The 17475-nt window shown below is 36.3% G+C and overlaps 2 protein-coding genes across 12 annotated transcripts in view; one reads left to right on the forward strand and one right to left on the reverse strand.

Annotated features, from left to right (window-relative positions):
* Positions 1–12117, forward strand: part of UBP1 (upstream binding protein 1) — a 38144-nt gene extending 26027 nt beyond the window's left edge. For 4 of the 7 annotated variants that reach the window (XM_026090273.1, XM_026090266.1, XM_026090271.1 and 1 more), the window contains 8 exons: positions 2082–2185; positions 3054–3108; positions 3296–3389; positions 5565–5655; positions 6380–6489; positions 7929–8092; positions 8725–8776; positions 10259–12117. In XM_026090273.1, coding sequence (XP_025946058.1) covers positions 2082–2185; positions 3054–3108; positions 3296–3389; positions 5565–5655; positions 6380–6489; positions 7929–8092; positions 8725–8776; positions 10259–10293 — 705 coding nt within the window. In that variant the 3' untranslated portion in view covers positions 10294–12117. The remainder of the gene's footprint in view (positions 1–2081; positions 2186–3053; positions 3109–3295; positions 3390–5564; positions 5656–6379; positions 6490–7928; positions 8093–8724; positions 8777–10258) is intronic. The other 3 variants (XM_026090267.1, XM_026090272.1, XM_026090270.1) reach the window with 2 other exon arrangements.
* FBXL2 (F-box and leucine rich repeat protein 2) overlaps positions 6496–17475 on the reverse strand; it is a 30545-nt gene continuing 19565 nt past the window's right edge. Inside the window, exons 10-12 of one of the 5 annotated variants that reach the window (XM_026090276.1) lie at positions 15231–15443; positions 14142–14251; positions 6496–7677 (exon numbers count right to left, since the gene is read on the reverse strand). In XM_026090276.1, the coding sequence (XP_025946061.1) occupies positions 14144–14251; positions 15231–15443 (321 nt within the window). In that variant the 3' untranslated portion in view covers positions 6496–7677; positions 14142–14143. Of the gene's footprint in view, positions 7678–12202; positions 14633–15230; positions 15444–17475 lie in introns of those variants that run through there. The other 4 variants (XM_026090275.1, XR_003257605.1, XM_026090274.1 and 1 more) reach the window with 4 other exon arrangements.

Raw genomic sequence — 17475 nt, forward strand, 5'->3', positions numbered from 1 at the left:
CAGATTGTCGCGCGGGGCTGTTAGAAGGCACATCCCTGCTTAGGCTTTCTAGTGTCTGTTAATAGATTTGTTGCCCACGAATCTGTTTAATCCTTTTTTGGAGCCTGATTGCTTCACAAAGTGTGGGATGGTGGTACACATGGGTGATTCTGAAAGTGCAAGTAGGTCAGGTTAACTGCTAGGGGATGCTTGAAGAATATATTCTGTAGCAGTTTTTCTGACCCTTTTTCTGAAGCTAGACTTTTTCTGTTCCTCAGAGCTTTCAGAATTAAGTACCTTGGTGCTAAAAAAAACACTCTTTTTTTCCTCCAGAATCTATTAGAAGAAGAGAGAATTGAGTCAATGTACATGTTGCCATATTCACCTCTAATTTTATTACCTTATCTTATAAGGAATAGAGATTCATTTAGATTTATATAGTACCATATGAGGATACTAATAGGAGTGAAAGCAGCACAAAAACTTTGAGAGAGAGAAAATGGTTGTGGTTGTTTTTTTTACTAACTGATTCAGTCTTGGTGGGTAGTAACAGTTTTTCTGGAAGAGCAGACAAGGCAGGAAGTGTGTTTGCAGGAGAAAAAAGGCTACTGGCTTTGGGATGGGACTTTTTTGTTTTGTTTTGTTTTTTTCCTGAAATGTTTCAAATATGCCCTTTCTGCGTTTAAGCTCCAGAGTTCTGTTGTCAGGAACTTTAGCTTGGTCTGGAGGACAGAAACATTAACTGCAGTACATGCCTTGGGAATGGCTTTTTGATATCAATACATTCTTCCCTGCCTGTGAATTTAAATATCCATTGAACAGAATGCTTTAATGGAATAAGAGCTGAAGTTGCAGCAACTTGCATCTGTGTCACCAGATAAACATTTTTCATTAATGTTTATGGAGAGAATCTCAGAAAATTAAAGAAAATTAATTTCACTTTTAAAATATTTCAGAAGAACAAAGCTAGCATTATTATGTTGAACTTTTATTTTAAAACTATGGTTTTAGAGCACATAAATAGGGAATGAAGACCTATTTGTGTCCCCTGTAGCAATATAAAATTGTTGAGGTATTGACTTGAGAAGCATCAGATGGAAATACACAGAATAAGAGGAACAGCAGATAACACTGGAAGGTCACAGAAGAGCCAGCTTTGTGTGAATGGCGCTGTCCACAGTCTAAGTGGCTTTGACTACATAATTGACAGGAGTGTATATGCAGTGATTAGCAAAAATACTGATTTAAACAGAACCCAGAGCAAAGGTTCTTCCTGTCCATTTGTCTTTGAACATACCAAAAATCTGTTTTTGGTGGTTTTTTTTCCTTAAAGCTTTAAAATATTTGCAGTGTTATTGGAAATACTAAAAGCTAGTGTCATTCTGAAGGGCTTTTATCATGGTGATTTTTTAAAAAATCCCCAAAAAACTTTGCTCAAATTAGACAGCTGACTCATCATATACTTGTGAGGACTTAAATTTGTGTATAAACATTCTAGTTTAGCAAGCAATTTAGAGAAAGCAGTACACATAGCATCATTTTAGTCCTGCAGTAAATGATAAAACCACAAAATTTCTACTGGAGTCTGTTTGTATTTTAATACAATTGCTGCCAGGGCAGATATATTACATTTATCAGCAATTTGAAGTCTACAGTTTTAACTCACGGTTAAACTCACAGTGTTAATTCACAATTTTAGCTGACTGTTGCTGAATACCTGTTGTCAAGTCATGATACCTGTGGTTTAAAAAGCCTCTTCATGTAAGGATGAAGGAAGTTTTTCAGCAGGTGGCTTGGGGGTGGTTTGTTTTTTTTTAACTGAGTAATCTATGCAGGTCTTCCATAAGTTTCATCACTTCCACCTTCATTGTGTTAACAGAAGACAATAAGGATAGGAGTTTATTTGAAGGAACAAGATAAAAGCAAAACTGATTTTACGTAGAGTACCTGCATGGAACATGTGGGATGGAGGGAATCTTGATTTGGAATCACAAATCAAAATTCTGTGCAGAAAAAAAACTGTGTTTAAGCAAAAGAACTATACATCAAAATAAAAAATATATTGTTAAGGGGAGCTTACAGTTTTAATTTTTTATCTTCAGTGCTCACCATGGCCTGATACTCCTACAACTTTTGTAAACAACAGTCCTACTCCTGCTCCAACTTTTACCTCTGCTCAACATAGTACCTACAGTGTCCCAGACAGGTAAGCTTCTTTTCTGTAGCCCAATTTAAGATAACATTTTAAAATCCATCTTATTCAAAAGTACTTTTAAAGTAAATCTGGAAGCTTGCAGCTGTTCTCTAGTTCTGTTGGGGAATGAGAGCTAGATTAATGTTGTCTTGTGTGTTTATTTTAGAGTTTGACCCTTCCATCAAGTGATTCAATTATTTAATAACTTCTTTTGCCCCCAGATGCCATTTTTCTTTCTCACTATTCACTGTTGGAAACTTTTCCTCTTGTCCTTTGGTGTACAGCAAATGCTATACCTTTTAAGTATTCTAATTTAGTCCTTATCAGTGTATGAAAACTATATTGCTTCTTCCAGTAAGCACAATCTGCACACCCCTCATTTATACTGTTAATGTAATTTGTAAGAAAAAAAAACCCAAGAATAATCTTTAGAAGCTTTTTAACAGATAGTGTATTGGTAAAAACATTTTGCATCAAGGCATTAAATAAACTACTGCAATTAGGGTGATCAAGGAATGATTTGTGGTGGTGTTGTCTGGCCTATACACTTTTCTTTCGTGTGCCTTGTATTTTACTACCTCTGTTTCAGTCACCATTTGTTTTCAAAACAGATAACTGGTTGTATATCCTCCTGTGAGTGTTGGTAAAGCTGTTTCTCCAGCTGATAAAGAATAGGAACCAAATGACTTGGATATGGAAGTGTGACAATGTTTCTCTTAGTGTTTACTAAGTTTCTCCCTGTGTGATGTTTGTCTTTGAATGGAGACATTTATTGTTTTGGGAATTTCACATTATCTTTCAGTAAGTTTGGGTATTTTTCTTCATAAGACTGTAGTAATACTATCTTTTTTTTTGTGTGTGTCTCTCTCTCTCTCTCTAGCAATTCTTCCTCCCCAAATCATCAAGGAGATGGAACCTCTCAAGGGTCTGGAGATGTGAGTGTGTGTTCTCTGGTATTGATCATGGCTGTATTTGCACAGAGGCTTATATTTGTTTCAGTACATTTGATTTATACCCATCTTGATATTAATATGTATTGAGGAAAAGTGCTTAACTGAGTGAGATTTTTCTTTTTTCTTTTTTTAATACTCAAATTATCATATTCAACCTTGTTTCTTACAGCAACTTCATCCTTCAGCCACAATCCAGGAAACTCAGCAATGGTTGCTCAAACATAGGTTCTCTACCTATACAAGGCTTTTTTCAAATTTCTCAGGTATATGTAATTTAATTTTTTTATTTACAGTTTTTCTTTGGGTTAGCATGCAAGTTTGGTGTGTGAAACTATTCTGTTAAAATAACGTTATAGAATCAATATTTAGGGTAGCTTTCTAATTTGCTTGTTAAAAGTTCAGTTTGCATTGGAAGATAATTTATTCTAGTTGCTTGTTGTGCAAATTGACCCTGATACCCAAAAGTGAAGCTAGATTCTTTTTTCCTGATGATGGCTCGCAAACTCATTTCAACCTTGATTAGTCACTTGATGAAAATGAATGAATTTGGTGAGTCATGGAAGCAGACCATCTACTTTGGTATGCTGTTTCCTAATGGCAGCCAGTATGTGGTGACCTGGAAGAAAGTGCAAGAAATTGCTCAGTAGGTAGTTGTAGAGTATTTAATATCTTCCCCATGTTAGATCTTTTCTTAGGAGTTAGGTTTAATTATAACATACGAAGCTTTCATCCCTTCCAAACTCTGAAGCTCTGGATAGTCTTCGAAGGCACAGAAATGGCAAATTCTTTTTTGTAGTGAATTCTGCTTTAAGGGAAAGAACAAGTTTCAAAAGAACAGGAAAGGGGTTTTTTTTATCTACATTTATGTCTTTTTTTTAAATTTCAAAAGAACATCTGCTTGCTCTTTCCTGAATGTGTATCATTGTAGTTTCCACTGTAGGTATGTAAGCAAGAATGGCAACAGATGCAGTATCTGGAGCTATGTATTGCCCTTCGTTTCCTTATCTTATGTATAACTGTGAAGGGTGGGATGGCACCTTATGCAGCTGAGTGAGCGCAATCCCTTCTCAGTTCTTTGTGGTCATATGTGATGGAGAGAATCTGATGAATGGCTCCATCATGCTCTGCCTCCTAGGTTAGCCCATACGTCTTTCAGAAGTCCCTTCGTGCCAGGCCATCGTCAGTGTTTGAGATCATGCTCCTCCAGCTTGATCTTGCAAGGACTACAGTCCACCTATAAAGTAGAGGTTCTCTGCTGTGGCATTCTTGAAATCCATAAGACTTAAAGCTTTGTCTCTTCTGTAGCTGATTATTTCTATTTGCAGCTGCCTAAATGTTTTCTGACTATTTCACAAAACTTGCACTTCCTAGCAGAAAACAGCTTTCCTAGGAAACTTTAGTATGAAATTTCTGACAAGGACCTTTTGAAAACTTTTTAACCAGTTCTTTATCATCTTTCTGTAATCATAGGCATCTAATACTATCTTGCTAATTATTTTTTTTGAAGCAAGAGGTGTAGCTTTTATTATGTTCCTTCAGATTTTTTTTGATATAGTACTTAAAGGGTTATGACAAATTTTTCTAGCTGGGTTTTACCCATAACTTCCTAGATCTTCTGTGGAATATTTTCATAAATATGGTAATTTTTTTGCTGTCCTTCCACTTGTCTATCACAGTAACTGATTTTTCAAACTGTTGTTTACTTTATTGACACCTATGCCACTTCTAAGAAGCATACTTCCTTCCATTTTATCTTTAGATCTGCTTAGTATCATTTTATTGAAGCTTCTTTTTCTAAACTTAATTTCCTGGGAAGCAGTTGTTTTCACAGATCACGCAGTTATTGCCAGGTTCATTTAAAAAAAAAAAAAAAAAAAAAAAACTTCTGGACAGGGGTATCCCACAAGCTGGATTCACCCCATAGGCTGCTGATCTGCTGGTTTGACAACCCTGAGTTAGTTAATGTAAATCTTCAGCAATATCTTCTAAGGAATGCAATGTAATAACTTAAGCACATGCAGGGTATGATATATTAGTTGAATGCCTGTCATGATTCAGTTTAGAGTCATTGCAATAAACCATCATGTATCTTTGCTAAAATACACTAACCTGGGTGTCAGTTAAAACTTTCAGTCATTTAAGCCATCCTCTGGATATAGAACAGTCATCTGAATCTACTAAAATTGCATGTCTTGCAGATTTTCTGTTTCTTCCAAAATGTGAACACCATCAAGTGAAACTAATGGCCTTTGGAAAATCAGGCATTTTTCTTAGTGCTAGCTACTGCCTATTCTAAATAGTCCTTGCTTGTTTATGTTTGCAGGATTCCACTTTTGTAATGGTTGAATTTGTTACCCTTGGTTTAAATGAGTATCTATTTTCTGTTTAAAAGTCTAGGTGTTCTACAGTAAACTTTAAATCCTAATGCGTTTCTCCAGGTGCTGATTTGTTAAAGCTGACGAGAGAAGATCTGGTACAAATCTGTGGTCCAGCCGATGGAATTCGGCTGTATAATGCACTGAAATCCAGGTAAAACTTTGTATGTGAAATTGTGCAGTTTTTGTTCTGTTGTAGACTAGAATCCCTCATCCTTAGAATAGGAGATCTGGGAGGTCACAGGGCAGCAACTGGATGGGCGTATGCCTGTGTGAGCTGTCTCAAGCACTGGCATGAATACACTCAAGAAGAAGACTCTGTGTACACCTTCAGGGCAGAGCACAGAAGAGACACAGGCACTGATGAGCTCAGAGGTAGACTGTGAGACTGGCAGCAAGGCAGTTGGGCACTACCAATTTCTTGGAGACAGATGAATTTGTTGCCAAGAAAAAAAACTTCTCATTTAGGTGAGATAAGAACAACCAAAGATCTTTGAAGTTATAGCTATTAATTATTAATACATACAGTGTCTTAACTGATATATCTGATTCTGACTGAAATGGGTATTTATTGCCATTGACCTTTATAAAAATTGTTGTTGTTCTTCATCCAGTTGTTATGTTCCAGGATTCCAATAAGCAGTGTCTTGATGAACTCAGAATTGATTGAAATTTTGTTTAAATCAGGTGTGCTAGCACCTGAGAGACCAGTCATTGCTGTTTATATTGAATCATTATTTGAAAATTTTCTTTGGTCTGAGAAAGAAAACATTTTAAGTGTACTGTTACCATAACAAATTCATATTTGTGATATATCAGTTTCCTTATTTCCCAGGAAAGTAAGCTTTTGTTTAATGTGTGGTCTGTTTGAATTGCAGGTCTGTTAGACCCCGTTTAACAATCTATGTCTGTCAGGAGCCATCAAGGAGCATACAACTGGAAAGACAAGATACAGGCAATGGTGACAACAGCAATGGTGCAATATATGGTATGGCATATTAGGGGGTTTCTAACATACTATTTTTTGTGTCTCGACACATGTAAAACAAGATGGAGGAGAAGGAGAAAAATAGTAAAGAGATCTGTAATGGTTTGTTTTTTCAAAAACTGGAATTGGGTTTCTGGTGTACAAAGAAACTGTAGGAAGTTGTCCTCAAAATATAAATGTCCGAACAACTGTTGAGATGATGATATAATAGTTTTAACACTGCGAAGGATGAACAGAAACTTAAAACCTCTCAAGACTAAATCATAGACTTTCAGTCTATTGATAAAGTTAACTGTATTTATGTGGAGAACTAATTAAGGAGCTCCCGAATTAGCTGTGCTGTGTCGTACAGCTAAGATATTAACTATATGAACACAGATGAACATAAAAGCTAGCTGCAAATTGAAGGCTTGCATTCTTACCCATTTTCAGTTAGGTTCTACTGTCCTTGTCTATGCAACTGATATAAAAATGGCATGGTTTGGACAAGGGAAAACAGCCAAGCTGTGTACTGGCTCATGATCTTAATATTATTTTCCTGGGAGGCAGCTGTTGTTTCAACACAGATAGGAACTTAATGTTTAATTGCAAATTCACATCAATCTTGTAATTAAGAGAGTGGAGCGACTTTAAGTTATTATTCTCTTGCTCTTGGCTTTCAGAAAAGAAACCCCCCACCAAGAAATCAGTAAAATCCTTATAGGCCGATGCTGTAATAGTACTTGTATATTGGATCTGTAAATAGGATGCTGCCTGTCAAAATATCAAGGTTTTTCCTCTGGATTTTTTCAATTTGTAGTTTGGGACAAAAGAGTGTCCAAGCATGGAATTGCTTAGGGCTTCTAGCAGCATTAATTAAAGCTGTAAAACTGTAAATACAACATCAAACTATGAATAGCTACTTCAGGTTACTGTTCTGTTTGTTTCCTGTGCCTTACTTCCCTTCTCTGCAGCTCTGAGGAAATGATTCAGAGAGAGTTGAAAAAGACTGTCTTTACCAAAAACAAAACAAAACAAAAAAAATTTTTGGGATCCCCATTTAACGCAACAGCATAATATTACTGGTAAAAAGTATTACCTGCTTCTTTTGAGACAGTCCAAAACTACTTCCAAAGTCATCCTTAGATGACTCTTTAGAGATCCATTTAGTTCTGTTTCAGAGGTGACTAAGTCTTTTTGTGCAGGATACTGGAAAAAATACGGAAGTTGCCTTCAGTATCAGAGCAAACAAAAGCCTACCCCTATTCAGAGAGTTGTACTTATGACAGACTACTTTGAAAGAAAAGTCATTGCAGTTTATACTTGCTAATGAGAACAGAGGCAGAATAAAGTAAAGGTTTTTCAGCTTTTAATATTTTTGAAAGCAAGGGATATAAACAAAACCAGATATTTTTCATATAGTTACTTGTTCTAAATTAGTACAATGCTTATTTAAATAGATTTTTTTTCTTTTTTTGTAGTATATCATGCAATCTACTTAGAAGAAATGGCAGCCTCAGAAGTCACGCGCAAGCTTGCTTTGGCATTTAATATTCCTCTGCATCAGATCAATCAGGTTTACAGACAGGGTCCCACTGGTATCCACATTCTTGTTAGTGATCAGGTAATGGGAATTTTGCTTTATTGACAAAAATATTTATATTAATTAAATGGAATGGAGGAATTTCTCATGTTAGCTTCTCTAGTTACTGTTCTATTTGATAATGCAAACTAGTGCCTTCTGATGTTTAGACTGTTTTTTTCCTTTGCATTAAAATGAGCAGAAGCAGCCTTTAAAATGTCACTTTAATCTCTTCCTCATACCTGAATAATTTCAAACTATAAGAAGTGAAAGACACCTGGCCTTCCTTCTTAAGTAGTTCTGAGATGCTGCAGTAATTAGTTGGTGGGTATTGAACATGCCAAAGGCAGGAAGCATCTAAATAATGTTTAAATACCATTGGACATGGATTACTCAACACCTGCTGCACATTTTTAGAGTTCCAAAAACATAGGCTATGGTGGTAGGCTCCCAACTGGTTGTCACATGCAGTGAACTGAGTCTTAGCAAGTGATTATTTTGGCAGTAAAGTATTTTAATTTATTTTAGTGTATAATTGTTCATCTTTGAACACTTGCTGAATAAAACCAAAATATGCAGTTACTTATAAAAGGCTGTGTTTAATATCTATCTGATGTAATTTTCTTTTTGTATGGGTCATACTCAGGAGGGTTCAAACTGTTCTTTTCTTGTAGATGGTTCAAAACTTTCAAGATGAGAGTTGTTTCTTATTCACCACAATAAAAGGTAGGGTGTTTTTTATGATAGTTAAAAACATAGGTTTTTTATTCCACCAGGGAGACTTCCTTAAAGCAGAGTACTATTCTAGCAGAACTTCTTCAAGCAAAGAGCTATGGTAGTGCCAGTAAAGGCTGACAGAAAGTATTCACGCATCTCTCCTTTCTTAGCCAAACTTTTCACACTCTTTGTAGCACTTCAGTGTTTTCTCCAAGCTTTCAGCTCAGAAATAGTGCAGCACTTGGTAACAAACCTCATTTAAAATTCAGTCACTCAACATTGAAGAGTGCTCACTATTCCAGTTATTTTCAAAATAATAATGAAAGCCCCAAACCTGTCAGCAGGTTTCTTTAAGTTCGGAAACAAAATGTTCACCAAGTCCTAATAGTTGGCAGAACTGAGCTGTAACATTCTGTACTTTCATTGCTAGTAAACAATCATCTTTAGTACATTGTTGCTGTAGAGGGGACCTGGCCTTTTTGCTCATGAAAGACAACACTGTCTCCTCTGCCTAACAGAGGCTCACTTTTATCAATCTGTTGTTCAGCATAAACTAGTAGACTTATTAAACTGGAACATTCATAGAATAAACTCCTCCAGTACTGTCAGATGGGTAGACTCATTTAATTGCATATATGCAGTTAAACTGGGATTCATCTGAACTTAATCCATAAAGATTGTTGTTTAGGTTTCCTCAGTATGTGGAGCGAGTCTCCCTTTTCACACTAGTTGTTAAGATGAACATCATGTTTTTGTAGAAATTCCATTTATTTCTGTGGCAAAAGTTGGCAAGACTTGCCTTAACCACTGGACAAGTTTGACTCTCAGCCCATTTTAATTGAAGAAACTGTCCCAACTGTGAAGATCCAATTATAAATTGTTAATCGTAACTTATTTGCTTCAGCATGAGGAGAAGACTTTAAAACTAGATTTTTTTTTTGCTGTAGACAAATTTTTTTTTGTAAAGTCCACTTCACTTTTTCGGTGTCTTGATGTGAAACCAAAATAGTATAAAATCTATTCCTGTAGTTAGTATTTATTTACCTGTTTGTCTCAGTTGTTAAGCCTTTTGATGGTGCTGCTAGCTTAAGTGTAAAATCCACAGGATTTTATTTAATGTTATTTCCATTGGTTTTCTAGTTTAAGGCTGGCATCACAAAATAGATGATTAAAACCAGATACACTAGGGATATTTATTGGACTTGCAGAAGATGACTTTCTTCTATGATATTAACTGCAACTGTCAAATCAGCTGGTTTTAATATGCAACGGGAAGAGTTCAGAAATAACTGCAAACCAGAGAGATTTAAAAAAGTTAATTCTTAAAGAGTTTAGTCTGAATAGCAATTTACTAACATTTCATGCTTCAAGCTTAGTATTTCACAGTTTCTGTAGTAAAGAACAAATAAGTTCATTCTTTGACATTTTGGTGTATCAGCTAGTATATTTATGGTTCTATTTATGAAAGACTGACACTTTTTTCTTTTTCAGCTGAAAATGAAGGTTTCCATATAATTTTGAAGTGATGTCACATGTGCTAGACTGATATTTCAATGCAGAATGAAGTCCTGCCTAAAGATTATGAAGATCGTCCGAAAACTTAGGATCTAACTTCACCGTATAAGATGTTTCATATTGAAAACACAAAATGACCTTTGTAATGAGCTGTTTGATAGGTGAACTTTCTTATCACTGCCATAGCTAAGTGTCCTCATGAGAGGTATAATGCCATGACAGCTTACGTACAGGCATGGAAGACAATGTAAGCAAAGGTGCTTGCCCTTTACTGAAATAAGGCAAAATATGGCCAGTAGATACAGTTTCTAGAAGTGGAGCACTATTGCTTTTCTATTATCTGTATCCAATTGGAGATGAATGTAAACTTATTTTGGGGCATTTACCTTTCTGTGCCAGTTTGTCTATTACTTGCTTGTACCTTATGCTGATTTTATTTTTTGATGTTAGCAGAGCACATATTAATTTGTGTGGAGATGAGTAGTTAAGCTGATAGTGATCAGGTTGTCAGGTCTCTGAGAGTAAAGCTGTTAAAACAGCTTCCCGTGTAAATTGTGTATGAGTGTATGTAAGAAGTGTAAATGCCAGAATAGGGCTTTTAAGAAGTCCTAGACAGATGCAATATATGCATGCAGCAAACTGCATTATCAATAGTACCTTATTGGAAGGATTAATATAAATCCTATGGGGTACCAAGTAATTGTGTTTTGCTTTAACAAATTTAATGGAAAAGAATTGCCTATGCATCCTTTATTTTTAGTTTCCTAGATTCTCTGCAGAGCACTGCTGCAGTTTAACTCTTTGCTTGTAAAGTTGTGGGTTTAAAAATACTAGCAGTGAAAAGTGGGTTTTTATGACAATGGAATTATGCTAAATGAGGGAAGTTGACCCACTGGCACCAAGGGGCCATCATAGCTTTCAGCAACATCAAGTAAATTGCTTAAGAAACACTAAATATACACCATTTAAGTCTCTTTACCAGCAGGTAAATGCCTTGCTGTAGTCCCTATTATGGACAAGTATCTTACCTTTTCTAGTGACTTTTCTTTGCCCTCAGATCCATACTGTAAACCTGTTACAGTGCCTCTTCTGTATGACCAAATATTTACTTTTCTTTGAAACAGGCAATGTGCTTTTTCAGTATTTTGGATATTTCTTGTAAGGACATGGCACAGCATTTCCTCTGTTAAAGTTTCAACTGTTTAGGTACTTAAAGGGGAATATTTGAAAAGGTATTAAATGACAGTTTGCTATCTGCCATTTTGTGCCTTTGAAAGTTTCCACCTTGATCTCTGGCTTAAAAGCTTGGGAATAGTTTGCTTTTTATGCTGCAGTATGCATTCTAAACAACTACTACAGCATGTAGAAAAGTAACTTTGATTTTTCATTCCCTCTTACATAACTGGCTCAAGTGCTTAGCAGAAAAGCTTCTTAAAGCTGTAGCATTTTGAAAATTTAAATTCATGAAAGCTAGTTTCTTTCCTATTTCACTTTTTCTGCACTGAAAGTAAAATTTTATGTACTTAAACATTTCTGCCTATAAATTGTTCATTTTTGAATATTGTTTGGTCCTAGTATTTTATTGAACTGACAATTGTGTCTTTTCAGCTCAGCACTATATTCAAATCCAAATGTTTTATAAAAGTAGAAAAATCCTTGATTGGAAAGTATCCAAATACCTAATTTTAAAAGAATATTGAAAGTTGTACAGTAGTTTGTCCAGCTCACTTGAAATTGGAATTAAATTATGGCACCAGCAAATTGCTTTTGTTTTTTTAATAAGATGTACACATTTCAATTTAAGTATAATAAATGTTTTTCAATAATTTTGTAAATGTGCTTTTTTTCTTTTTATTTTCCACATTTCTGCTATGTGTTAGAGATACATTTGCTATTAAGATTTAGAAACTGCAAGACCTGTTCAAACGATTCATTTTTTAAAAAGATAAATAATAATTGAAACAAACCATTGCTGTAGTTTGTCCTGCACCCAACACAGAAAGATCTGCTGCTTCTAATAGAAAACTTCAAATTTGAAATAATTGAAACAAATCCAAATTTGACATCAGCTGATTGTTTATTTAAGTGTCCTATATCAGAGTAGGTTCCATTTGTTTTTGTACATCTTTAATGCCATAGACTTACAAGGTTCATTATGTTCTTAGAAAAAAATGAGCCAATAAAAGGCAATACATTTTGACATACTAGTACCAATGACTTTCCTGGTACAGTTGAGAATAAAATCTGCTTAAAACTCTCCATTATACTAGTATCTTAATGGAAATCTAAGTATGATTGTAACAACACTCCTTTACTAGTGTGCAAAACAAGCCATAGTTGGCTTATTTTGCAGTAGTAAAGACATTCATGTACTGCAGTATAATCTTCAATTTATCTTCAAAGTTCAGATCTGAATTTGCCATCTGTATCATCTGTGAATGTATGAAGCGCAAACACAATGCAGTAGTTATTTTGCCAAAGAAGTCTCTTTATGGTCACACTTTTAAAAGTATTTCTAAATGTTGGGGAAACTGCAGTATTATCCAGAAGTTTCACCAACCGCTTTTTAATAAAGCCAGTATTTCTATTAGGTTTGAACAAACACACAGGCCCTGAACTCTTAAAACATACACACACACACACACACAGTCAATCTTACACAGAAAAGCTTTCTGAACTGTTGAGTAGTTTATTTTAGACAATTAGGTGGCTTAATATAAAAAAAATTATCTAATCCTCTAGCACTGAAAAACTAAAGATGAAAGCATGGCCTTAAGAGTTAATACTTGGATTTATTAGTAGTAAGAAGTTGGCAGCTTCTTAAATAACCCAGATGTGAAGAGTTTGGCTTTTTTACATTTTTAAAATGGGTTTGATTTGGTTCAACTTCTGCCTACAGGTTTATTTGTCCATCTGCTTGCTAAAGTCCCTAAAATGGGTAGCACAAGCAGTTGGGATTGAATTCCTTGCTCAATTGTAGATTCTGTAGAAAAGCACAAATCATGTATCCCTCTTCCTAGAACTGTTGCAGCTTTTCATTACAAACTGAGGAGGTAACAGAGCACACAGTAATGGCATTACAGTGAGCACCATGAATGATTGTGGCAGCCAATTACAGTAGAGCGCACAAGCTCTCCCACAGTGGATTTCTTAGCCCTATAAAGGCCAATGGCATTGGGCATAAAACATGCTTCAGTGACCAGAAAACTTTATAGTAACACATAGTTCAATTGGACCAAGTTCAAAAATATGAAAAAAAATATTTATATAGTTATCTTGAGGTACTATTTTACCTTTTAACATTACCTATTGTGGCCCATTATGTAATTAAATATGAAGCTGAATCAAAGAGTACACTGTTTTGCTCTAAGAGCTCATGATTACCTTACATTTTTGGTCAACATCTGCTAAAGCTGATTTGTCCTTAAACCTGATATTTAATCTGTCTTGTATGTTACAGAACAGCAGTTTCAATTTTTTTGTGTGACTGACTGGAGCTCCACATTATATTAGAACTTCACACGGAATAATGCTTACAAATGCAAATCAACTTCCAGGTTTTGTGAACTCCCACTGAGTAGCTGCTACACTGAAACACCCCCACATTTTACAAAATACTTCAGTTCTCATGCCAACAGAAGGATGGAGGTATCAATACAAACCAAATATCACCAACTTAATCCACATCTGCATATTACGTTAAGATTTTTACCTGGAAAAATGCTTTTCTTGTCACAAAGCTGGGTGACCAAACATCACTGTTATGACTGTCAGGAAACTAACTCCTCCCAAACACCTTCAGTCCAATTCTTTTCTTCAACAAAAAAAAAAATTCAAATTTTCTGTGTGATGCACTTACTGTCAAAGAATAATACAGCATCTGCAGAGGCGCTGTCCACCCCCTCCTACCGAAGGAGGGGGAGTCACTGGAGCAAAGTAAGCGTGAACTTTCACATGAGGTAGATGAGCCTGTGGATGAAAATTCTGTGTTTTAATGGGAGAGGGAAAAAAACATAACTAGTAATTAGGAACAGTACACCTCAACTACTGCCAACAAGCCAATGCTTATTAAGGTTGGTAAGCTAAAAAGCATCTACACACTTGACTGATATTATTTAAGCTGTCTTGTCCTGGCATGTAATTCTAGTGTTCCATCCAGCTAAGCCACACTAATGTTTGGGCACACTCACCTGTTCAGGGGTCCCACTTATTTCCCAATATAGCACTGATCAGCCAAAGAGCTCTCTGTCAAAACAGGTATGTGTTCTGCTGCAGAGGAGAGATGGATTCCTGGCTACTGAAGAAAGACTTGTCTGTATCTTGTCTCCCATATTCCCTGGTTCTCTCATCCTAGAAAGCAGCATGGAATAGAATAGGGCATCTGCCCTCAGTAGTCACTACCAGGGATGAGCTTCCCAATTGCAAAAGTATTTGTCTGGACATGAACCTGTGTAATACTAAGCTGTAGACAAGATTAGCAGTGAGGCTAAATGCTGTCCCCGAGTTAGGCAGTCCCTGATCAAATAGGGGAAGTACATGGAGGAAAAGAGTTTAATTTGTGGACAGATTCCAGGGCCTAACTGCTCTACAACCCATTAACTGAAATTTCCATGCAGATGCTTTAATATCAGCTCTGTATATTAAGAATGTGTATTTTGGGAGAGTTAAAGAATGTCACTACACAATCCTAAAACCATATTTAAAAATACACATGTAGAAAGCAAAAGAAAAGCACTGATCATTCCAACAGCATGAGTATCTTGAATTATACAATTATTACTGCTCATACAGAAAAGTTATGATTAGTCCCTAGAGATGGGAACTTAATGATACTCAAACTCTCTTTTTCTGTTCTCCCTTGCTTGGGACAGCTGCAGGATTCATACAATCTCAGGAAGTATCAGTGGCTTGGTCATTCCCCCAGAACAGTAGTCAGCACACCACATACTCTGATTCTTTTGATTCCAGCTCGCGTGACTTGCTGACAGTCATATAGCTCAATTCTCTCCAAGTTGTGGCAGTTCTCCAGGTGTTCCAGAGTCACATCAGTGATGAGAAGACAGTTATCAAGCTCTAGTACTTGCAGCCTCTCATGACCACATGTACTGTTGCTCAGATGAAGAATCCCATCATCAGTGATCAGTTCACAGTGAGACAAGCTCTAAAACAGAGAGGCAAATAGTTAATGATAGCATTTAATCCCAAATCATTCAATCCTTGAAACACCTGAAGTCCTCTTCAAACTGTATCATCATAGTGGTTAATCCGGTTCAAAGAGTATAGTGCTGAAATCCAGACTAGGCCATGGTAACAGAAGAATTAGCTACAGCCACAGAATGGCTGCAGTTAATTTGTAACTTTGCTTCAAAATCTGTAGTTAGTCTTAAAGTCTCAGAATATGTGTTGCTGGCAAACTCGTCAACCCCCTTTGCTTTCTATGACTGTGGAACTCCTATGCCAATTGTCACACACCTCAGTCACTGGAGGGTCCAAATAGCATATATACAGTGCCAGAAATAGAAGACAACTTTAAAGGATGAACTTTGAGAACACAAAAGTAGTAGATGGGGATCTCTGGACAGGAATTAATTACAGTTTCACAGCTAACCTAAATCAGTCAGTTTTTATACTCATCACCAGGCCCAAGCTTGTGCAAGTCCACACAGATAAAGAACAATCAGACTGGACTGATTTGCCAAATCCAATTTCAGGACAACTCGAGCACTTACTTAGCACTTCATCCCATACATACAAAGAGTAATAAATATCTTGGAGAACTGCAGGAGCAGGTCTTTTCTGCAACAGAGTCAGCACAATGAACCACAAAATTATGCTCTTCCTCAGCATACTTATTTACTCCCTTGAATTTCAAAAGCATGGAAAAAAGTTGCAGCTTCCCAGGCAGTAGCACCACATAAGTAAGTTTCCTGTTCCTGGTTTCCTTTAGGGAATTCATGACTTCTGCAGAAACACTGATGCTGATGATGTCAGGAAACCCTTAGACTTTCCTTGGAGGAGGCTTAAAAAGCACTCTTTGTTGCCAATGAAATGAATGCTCTCATGTCTTCTGTACTAGAGGTGCACGTGATCTACAAATTCTACTCCTCCCGCTTTGGGTTCTCACCCAGCTCTTTGCTTTCTGCTTAGCTTTGTGTTTTGCCTGCACTTGTATCTAAGTCTAATGGTGACTGGTTTTGATGTAGCTTTTCCTTGACAAAAGTATTCTTCAGACAGCAACAGATGAAGAAATGCTTGGCAGCAAACCAAAAGTGCTTTCTAACTCAGCACAAGCAAATAATAGCACTCAAAAGTATCTCCTGCCAGTCATCTGAATCAAACATGCAATCCTTCCCTCCTCTCAGCACATCACATCTATCTTTTTATTTTAGCAGGACAAGGAAGGCTACCACTGTGGTCTACCTTATTTTATCTCAGCTAGAGTCAAGCATTTCTTGCCTGCTACCAGACACACACAAGGTCAGTCCCATCCTTTAGAACAACTTGCCCTGCATCTTTCTTTTTTTTCTTTGCTCAAGAGCATGAAGGATGAACAAGTAACCAGAAGAAAGGAAGGGAGACAGGTCTGTAGCTCCCCTCAAGTCTGAGGAGGAACCCACCAACATCCTCCCTTCAGCTCCAGCTGGTTCAGTTTTACTCACTCACCAAATACACGCAGCTGGCAATGACTCCAAGCAACTACATAAGTTTTACATTCTGCAAGTCTATTAACTCTTTAAATACTTAAGTTCTCTCATATATCTACTTTCTTTACATATGCACTTTGAGCATTTGAACTGGCTCACAGCCTGGAAACTATCGGCAATTGAAGAGTTAAAGAACATTTATAATAGACCTGTGTTTTCAAGGAAGGACAGAAGGTTACATGAAGATACCGGTTACGGTAGCAGTCTACTGGCTAATTAAGAGTTTCCCATCACAGGAAGTAAGCAGCTTATAAAATTCAGCTTTCCTGAGACACTGTATTTGGTACTGAAAAGACAATATAGGAGGTACAGCTGATTTCATAGAACTTTGTAAAACAAATATGCCAAATGATACATATTTTGTATTAAAACACATGATTTTTCTGTCTTTATAATCTGGTAGAAGGAGTTAATACTATGGAATTTATGAAGATTATTGTTTAAAATCTTTGGAATAAATAGAAATGGTCAAATTCTTTTGTTGTTGTT

The sequence above is a fragment of the Apteryx rowi genome, unplaced genomic scaffold (genome assembly GCF_003343035.1).
Source record: "Apteryx rowi isolate R43461 unplaced genomic scaffold, aptRow1 scaffold_856, whole genome shotgun sequence".
Lineage (NCBI taxonomy): Eukaryota > Metazoa > Chordata > Aves > Apterygiformes > Apterygidae > Apteryx > Apteryx rowi.